Here is a 9,056-nt window from a genome sequence, read left to right as displayed (position 1 = left end):
AGCAACAGACTAATCACTCAAATATGTAAGACCCTGAGGGCAGGTAGTTGCCTCACTGTGCAGATTTTGGTCAGTACCTGGCAGAAGTCCCATTTTCTTGGCTTGTGGTATTACCTTAGCTGCAATTGAGGTGTATAAGCCTTTTTCTAACTGATCTAGGATGAAACTTGTCTACACAGTGATGGTAAACAGTAAGTTTACAAGATGATTGTGAGACCAGTTATGAAATGTGCTTTGGAGACAGCGGCACTAACAAAAAAAAAAAAAAAAAAAAAGAGGCAGAGCTGGAGGTGCAAAGACCAGGATTAGAAATCAGTACATTGGTGTGACAGCTCAGGTTAAGCAGTTTGAAGACAAAGTTAGAGGCAAGGCTGAGATGGTTTGGACATGTGCAGAAGAGAGATAGTGGACGTACTGAACAAAGCATGTCAAATATGGAGCTTCCAGGCAGGAGGAAAAGAGGAAGGCTACAGAGAAAATTTATGGGTGCAGTCTGCTGCCATTCCCGTTTGCTTTAATAACATGAGCATCCTTGTGCATGACTGCAGGAGCTCATGTGTCCTCAGAAACAACTATCAGTTAAAAAGATGAAAAAGATCTGCACACACACCCCACCCCCCCCAATAAAAATGTAATGATATTTATACAAAAGATAAATGAATAAATCATCAAACTATAAAAGAACTGTATAATAAAAAATAAAAATGCAGCTACTGGCAAGAATTTTATTCAAAATAAAACAAACTGCAAACAATCTCAAATTTGGGTCAAAATCAAATCATAAAAAATATATTTACACACACTTGAAAGCCATTATTTTTTGATTAAAACCCTTTCTATAAAGAGTGATGAGTTATGCATTTCAGTGACTATTTCTGCATACCTGTAAAGTTTGATGCTCTATTCGTCCATTAGTCCACCATTTTTTTTTTTAGATAAAATATTTCACCAAAGTGATTATTTTCTGGTTTTCTTGGGGATCTGTGCATAAATATGTACGGTTACCAAACTTGGTTTTCAAGCTGTGACTGAAGATGGCTTTTTTTTTTCATCATGACACAATAAAAGCCTGTAACACTGTTATAAGTAGACACTCTGAATTAATGTACAATGAATGCTACCATTCTTTTGTATTATTACATGTGGAAACATAACACTTGTTGTAATTTTGTGGAAGGTAAAAGTAACAGTGGTCTCTGTGGTAATCAGAACACTCGGGACAGTGACCCCCAAACTGGGAGAATGGCTCCAGCAGGTTCCTGGAAAAACATCTGAGATCTTTGTCCAGAAGAACGCAGTCCTGGGAACAGCTAAGATACTGCGCAGTATCATTTCTTACATATACACACAATCCTGTCTAAAGCAGTTCAGACAAAGGTCTCATTTATAAAGGACAGTGAGGATCTGTACTAAACGTGTATGTGAGCACAAAACTTAAGGGGAAGTGCACAACAAGAAAAGTCAGATTTATTAAACATGTATGAGCCTTGTATCTGCTCTCTAACATAAACCAAAATGCAGAAGCTTCTGAATGTTGGAGCACAGAGATGAGTGCAGTCATCCTGCGGCTGCATTATATGTTTACAGCAATCACATTGATTGATCTTTCAGAACTTTCTGAAATGACTGTGGGATAGGGATTAGGAATTCGTGGTCCACAACTGAAGGCGGCTGCAGTAAAGCAAAGTCTTGGCAGCAACAGTTCTAGACTTCAGGCAGTCACTGACAGCAAAGGATTTTAATCCTTATTAAAAATAATTTGAATAATTAAAATAAGAGTGATTCCTTGCATTACATTTTTATATTCTGGCTTCAGTTCACCATCTCAACATCTGCATCAGCAGTTTCCTGTGCCTCCATATAGTTTGTACGGTTGCACATTTTACCTCTACTAACATCTCACTGATTATTCTGCATCTCTCACCTGCTCAGAGCAGAATGCATTCTAAATATATCAACACATAAGAATGCTCCACATTCTGACCAATGAGTGTTTTTGGAAAACAGCGCCCCCATTCCTGGAAAATCCTGCTGACCTTGGTTTGTGGAAAAGGGCACTTATTCAGAGCTCTGGTGGGATGAACACTTTGAGACTTTCCTCATGTTGCCACATTTACCTGTCCATGTTTGTGATATCCCCTTCATGTGAAAACACAAACGTGGTTAAAACTGAATCGACATCTAAAATCAACACTGTCGTTTTTTTCAAGTGCAACTCGAGCATTGAGACGAAGCCCGAGTTTCTTTGATAACATTGTAATATAACCTGCAGTCCACACCAGTTCAAACAAAGCGCAGACCAGGGTAGAAAGAGTCCAGCTCTAACCAACCCAGATAAGTTCAACTCCTCCTAACCGGTTTAATTCGCATAATGGATTTAATTAGTTGAAACTAGTCCAGTACAGCTCACTGCTGTCTGGTTCAAACAGTCTAAATTAGCCAACACTATTTCAACCAAGATCAGGGATCAAACAAGTCCAGACCAGATCAGATGACCCTGTATAGGTGGATCTGCCTGAGAGCATCAGGGTCTGTGTCTCTGCCGAGGTAAACATCATAGTTGACAGGAAGTTCCTCCACCCAGGCAGGCTGCAGCACCTCCTGCTCGAGACAGACACAAACACTGAGCGACAGACCAAGAACTGCTTTGTCCATCCAAGACGTCAACATACCAGCAGCCATTTAATCCATGAGGAAAAAGAAAGCACTCATGCAGCTATTACTCTCCATTTGTAAGAAGTGCTAACATTACTTAAACAGTCAAAACCTGAATGAGTCCAGCAGAGTTTTACCTGCAGGGTGTTCAGACTCTCATGCAGACTGGGAACAGTGACCAGCAGAGATCCTTTCTTCCGGAAGTTCTGCATGATGAATCTCCATGCTCTGCACACAGACAGTCTTCATTACTGTGTGCATCTGTTAAAGTGTGCAGTACAGTCATGGCAAAAAAGAAATACACCCTCTTTCAAAGGTTTTATGTATCAGGACATAAAAATGGTCTGGTCTTAAATTTATTTCCAGCGGCTTTGGCTGTTTTTCACACTTGCTGCGCCACACTCGCAGCTTGTTTCTGTCTAATATTATCAGTAGAGTCTTTTTGTGAGTCGATGATGGCCTATTTTAGAGAATTCAAAGATGCCTTTGTATTGATCTGCCAGGCTGGAGGCCATATCGCTGCAGACCACGCAATAGTGCAGTGATGTACAAGTGAACGAGAGTGGATGCCTCGAGCATTGGCGATCAGGCGGCAGTGCTCAATTTACAAAGTTCTGACCAACACTCTGAAAAGCGTACGTTGGGTATTAATCTCCCCAGCATAAGGTTTGTACACTTTGGAAAATGTTGATAATGTTAATTATCCTTAAAAAGGGTTGTTGTTTTGATACAGTGGAGATCCACAATTAATCACAAACTTTCAGGGTGACATCCAAACAAAAAAAATAACTCAGCACTACCCAAGGTTACACCTTGAAGGAGACAGCGGTATACAGTGAACCCTCGTTATAACGTGCTTCACCTCTCGCGGCCTCGCTGTTTCATGGATTTTTTTAGTGCAGTTTTTTATGCTTTTTTTTTTTTTTTTCTTTTTTTTTTTTTTTAACAGTGTATGAACCTGCATCGTGTCCTGATTGGCTGTCAATCAATTTCCTCTGTCCCTCGTCTCTGTCCAGCACAGAATGTGTTCGGCTTGAAAACAGGTTTTGATCTTTGGTTTCCTTCTATAGTACTGTATAATAATTGTAAAAAATAAAGCTGACTACTTCGCGGATGTCGCCTATCGCGGGTTATTTTTGGAACGTAACCCCTGCGATAAATGAGGGTTCACTGTACTTTGTGTGCACCTCTGTGGATTTTTGGTGCATACTTGCATGCATCTTTATATGTCATCACCTGACTTGTTGGTCGGGCTCCATGAAGTACTCAAAGACGTTATTCATGACCACAACATCTGCATTTTGCAGCAGAATGTCCTGCGTGCAGACGTCAGCATGGAGGACCTGCAGAGAGGAGAATCAGATTCTAGTCGAGGGTCGATGGTTCTTCAGCACGCAAAAAAAAAAAAACCCACAAACCTCAACTCTGTCAGTCAGCCTGTATTTGTGCAGCAAGTTGTCCTGCAGCCTGACGAAATCCTCGCAGATCTCCAGGCCGAGCAGCCGAGAGGCCGAGCTGTACACGTAACCCTGAACACACACACACACACACACACACACACACACACACACACACACACATTAAAGACAACATGTCAAAACAAATATTTTGTGTTGCTTTGAAATCTTAACAAGCCCAGCAAGATATTTTAAATTTAACTTACTTAAAGACAATGCTTTAATTGAAGCGAATAATTAAGTGGTTATTATTTTTCATGTATTATTGTGTTCTAATTAAATTTGTATGAATTTATTTATTTTAAAAAATGCTGACTTGTTATAAAGTGTTTCCTAAAAAACTTCATAACTCCATGACTGGCTGTTTTTCTAATAATTTCTCATCTAATTAATTATTTATTAATCTAAATTTATATTTTCTGAAGTTTGCTACACAAAAGTATTTACATGTGATGGGGAGTCAACTTCTTACAGTCCCTGTATATCATTGTAATGTCCTCAGAAGTGATGAAAACATGACTCTGTGTGTGTGTGTGTGTGTGTGTGTGTGTGTGTGTGTGTGTGGGTTGACCTCTGACCCCATATAGTACAGCACCCAGTCTGGAGCCTACGTCCACCAGTGTCCGACCACTGAGATCTGGAAGAACGTACTGGAACAGGAACTGAAGCTCTGTCACAGAGAATGAGTGAGAGATGAAGTCTGCAAAAGGAGAAGAAAACAAAAAAAAAGAGCATGTGGTTTATTATCAGCAGTATTATTGGAATCATTGCTGGGACTGGCTGCTGCCTTTGGTGCTCATGCATCCACATACTCAAGAATAATGAAAATGTAACAGAGTAATGTAAAATGTACCATCAGAAGATGCTCCGTCCGGTTGTCCGCATTTCCTCCAATTTGTTGAGATGCACAGACTCTACAGTTGTGCCAACTACAAGTGCATCCTAAAACCTGACTAAATAGCAGATTAAGAACAGCTACTCATCCATGATGTTCACATACAGTGTATCACAAAAGTGAGTACACCCCTCACATTTCTGCAGATATTTAAGTATATCTTTTCATGGGACAACACTGACAAAATGACACTTTGACACAATGAAAAGTAGTCTGTGTGCAGCTTATATAACAGTGTAAATTTATTCTTCCCTCAAAATAACTCAATATACAGCCATTAATGTCTAAACCAGAGGCAAGAAAAGTGAGTACACCCCTAAGAGACTACACCCGTAAATGTCCAAATTGAGCACTGCTTCTCATTTCTCCTCCAAAATGTCATGTGACTCGTTAGTGTTACTAGGTCTCAGGTGTGCATAGGGAGCAGGTGTGTTCAATTTTGTAGTACAGCTCTCACACTCTCTCATACTGGTCACTGAAAGTTCCAACATGGCACCTCATGGCAAAGAACTGTCTGACGAATTGTTGCTCTACATGAAGACTGTTATATAAGCTGCACACAGACTACTTTTCATTGGGTCAAAGTGTCATTTTGTCAGTATTGTCCCATGAAAAGATATACTTAAATATATGCAGACATGTGAGGGGTGTACTCACTTTTGTGATACACTGTATTCACATATGTCCTTGTGTGTCTGTCAGGGAGTATAATCCCAGCCTCAGCTGGTTCTGTGAACCTGTCAGCACTCACAGGTACAGATACTAGAACAACATGGCCTCTTTCCCACCAACAGGGTTCCGGAGCCTGTGCCGTAATTTGAACCGTTAGGCTGGTTTTCCAACGCCGAAACACTCGGTGCTTGGCCGAAAAACGGGTTCAATTCCGGCCCCGCAAGCTAGCTGGTCTTGAACCACAAACGTGTGACGAAAGCAGCAGAAGGGCGTGACTCTGCCGTCTCAACATCAAGTTTTCACGGCTGTGAATTAGGTTGGGCTCTAAGGCTGAACTTGCTGCTTTGTATCGGTTCATATCACAGATAAAAGGACACAAAGTGCATACTTGTCGTCTTGCTCTAATCGCTGTCTGTGTTTACCTCTGTGCTGCACACAGATGCTGCAGTAGTTTGGTTTGGACCGTAAAACGTATTTGCAGCACAAGAAAGGGGAGCGTGTTCTCCCACGTTTGTGCGCTTCGGCTTCCTTGTCCAGACGAGGACCCGCCCACGCTCATACGTAAAGGAGCAGTTCACAGAAACGCGGGCCCGTTCTTAAGCGTTTCGCCGGTTCATTGGGAACAGCACGAGCACTGGGACGTGAACCGGTTCCTCGGCGGTGGGAAAGTAGCACATATGGAGCTGACTGACCTGCTACACGTGTGTATGAACTGTTTTAGCTGTTTTCATCTTGAAACTTAAGAAGAAACATTTGTTTTTTTGCCTTTCCAAAGATCTCATTTTGTTTGTGTTTTCCTGGTGTCAAAGGTCAGCAGTGGTGATGTGTTCCCACCCAAAGGCGCAGTCCTGTGGGACCCGCAGCTGAGGCAATAGTTCCGGCTCATGATCCCCTTTTCACACATGGAGTCCACCTGCTCATCATCGTAGAGGAAACCGTCCACGTGAACCATTGGCTGTGACCGCTGCTCCATCTGAAAAATATCCCAGCACATTCTTCATCATCACCATCACTTTACTGACATCTTAACTGAATCTCAGATCTCCTGACTCCACTCTGAGACCTCCTGACTCAATATGGACCCTCACACAAGCAGAACACCGTATGTCTGTCAAGATGAATAATGCAAAAGAAAGAAAAAAAGGTTTGATAAACATTTAAATGTTAAAAAAAAAAGTCAAAACATTTTTACAAATGTGAGGAAATGAGCCAGAGACTAATAATACCTAATGATTAAATGCAGAGTGGTGTATGAACAGCGTGAACAAGGCCTAGGCCAGGGGTCGGCAACCCGCGGCTCATCCAGGCTTAATCTGCGGCTCTGTGCGGTTCGCGGAAGTAAATTATAAGTATCCAGTTGAAGTGCATTTTATTTTTGTCAGTTCAGTTTTTGTTGTAGTTTTAAATTGAAACATTATTGTGATCTTGAAATATTAAAATAAAATTATTTTATTTATTTATTTTAGTTTCTCAATATATGTATCATTTGCATGGATGGCTACCGGCAAAAGCCGGTAGCCGGCTTCCACTAGTATTTGCGGCTCTCACTGTTTTGTTTTCCGTGAAAACCGGGTTCAAATGGCTCTTTCCGGATTACAGGTTGCTGACCCCTGGCCTAGGCCTCCCATTCTACTCTTAAGTATCCTAGGAACCACAAGTAAGCCAGCAGTCTGAGAGCAAAGTGCTCTACTTGGGTAATATGGTACTATGAGGTCTTTAAGATGGGGCCTGATTATTCAAGACCTTGTAGGTGAGGAGAAGGATTTTAAATTCTATTCCTCACAGTGTTCCTGGAGGCCAAAGTAATGCCATCCAGAGTAAGTATCTGGTTCGACACCATGTTTCTAAGATTTGTGGGGCCGAGGACAAGAACATCAGTTTTATCTGAATTTAGAAGCAGGAAATTAGAGGTCATCCAGGCCTTTGTGTCTTTAAGACATTCCTGCAGTTTAACTATATGTGTCATCTTGACTCATGGATAGATGAAACTTTAATTACAGAAAATATACCGCTGTCTCCTTCAAGGTGTAAACTCGGGTAGTGCTGAATTGTTTTTACATTTCGATATCTTCCTGAAAGTTTGTGATTAATCCTGAATGAAACTTTAATCACTGGTTTACAAAGAAGAAATCCTCTTTTATAAACTCAGGTTCTGATTGCAAAATGTGAATCTGAAAAGCAACTGCAGCTGTCAGGTCTCTAAAGCTGAAATGACCAATGCAGCAGTGTACAGTGCTCTGTAGTACTTACTAGTAGTATTATTCAGTATGATACAGTACCTTATGATAGGCAGCAGTCTCAGAGGACAACATTGCATTCAATGGTAAACTACTTCTCAAGTCATCTGCAATACTCTGCAGCATCACCCTCCTATTGTCCACAAGCAGCTCGTCCAACTCGTCTGCAAGAGGACACACACACACACACACACACACACACACACACACACACACACACACACACGAGCAAAGGGGAAATTATGGTTCAGGGGTAGTAATGTGTTGGCAGTCTGTAGGCAGCTTTAGACTGCCTGTCTACCTGCAGAGTGTCTGTTAGATCAGGCAGTGGGCTACTCTTGCGTGTACTGTTGTTGGTCCATCAGGCAGCCACAGAGAGGAGCAAAGTAATAATAACCCATTACGAATAAACGTTAATAAAACTTTCAGAACTCACGTGAAAATCGTTTAATTCAGTATTTTTGGAAATTAGCAATAACTGTACGCACACCCATGAGAGTACAGCAAAGAAGAACTCCTACTACCGAATCAGATCAGGATTATAGGTTCATTCTTATTAATCTCTAATCAGAGATGCTAAGGTTATAATTACGAGACGATGTATCCAGTGTCTTTTAATTAAGTGAATGTATAAACATTAACAATAACGCGGGGGAAGGTTAAAGTGCAACATGGTGACAAGATATGTGAAGAGTCCTCCACTGAAGCCATAAAGGCATGAAACACGTGCAGCGTGTTTACCTGAGTTTTTCATCCAGTCCACCAGCTGCGCGAGCGCAGGCGGACTCAGTCTGCTCAGCAGCTGCTTCAGCTCTGATTTAGCATCAGAAAAATTCATGTTGAACCTCTAAAACCAGCAGGAATCCAACAAAAATCCAGTTAGAAAGCCTTTTGGTGCTGCATTAACCCGCTCCCCAGAACCGCTGCTGATGAGTCGCCTTCTTCTTCTTCTTCTTCTTCTTCTTCTTCTTCTCTGGGGTTTGACGGTAGTTTGCATCCGTTGACGTTGCATTACTGCCTCCTATCATGTTATCCAGTCACTGTTTGGAAATCCAAAAGAGCCGGATTCTGAAACCTTTTTGTTAAAGGCATAAATCGCTGTTAAATAAGGCAGAACCCCGTAAATGCAGCGTAAACCCA

General features: G+C 41.4%; 1 protein-coding gene across 1 annotated transcript; it reads right to left on the bottom strand.

The window, feature by feature from the left end:
* Positions 1-750: 750 nt before the first annotated feature.
* LOC115772555 (uncharacterized) lies at positions 751-8,850 on the bottom strand. The gene is made up of 8 exons (XM_030718869.1): positions 8,658-8,850; positions 7,959-8,080; positions 6,514-6,652; positions 4,691-4,812; positions 4,074-4,184; positions 3,892-3,998; positions 2,793-2,883; positions 751-2,601 (listed from the first exon to the last, which is right to left on the bottom strand). The coding sequence occupies exons 1-8, from the start codon at positions 8,752-8,754 to the stop codon at positions 2,488-2,490; spliced, it is 903 nt and encodes a 300-aa protein (XP_030574729.1). The 5' UTR covers positions 8,755-8,850; the 3' UTR covers positions 751-2,487.
* Positions 8,851-9,056: the final 206 nt, after the last annotated feature.

Source organism: Archocentrus centrarchus, chromosome 22 (genome assembly GCF_007364275.1).
Source record: "Archocentrus centrarchus isolate MPI-CPG fArcCen1 chromosome 22, fArcCen1, whole genome shotgun sequence".
NCBI classification, from domain to species: Eukaryota; Metazoa; Chordata; class Actinopteri; order Cichliformes; family Cichlidae; genus Archocentrus; species Archocentrus centrarchus.
Note: the sequence above shows the minus strand (reverse complement) of the source record. Positions and strands in the feature narration are given on the sequence as shown.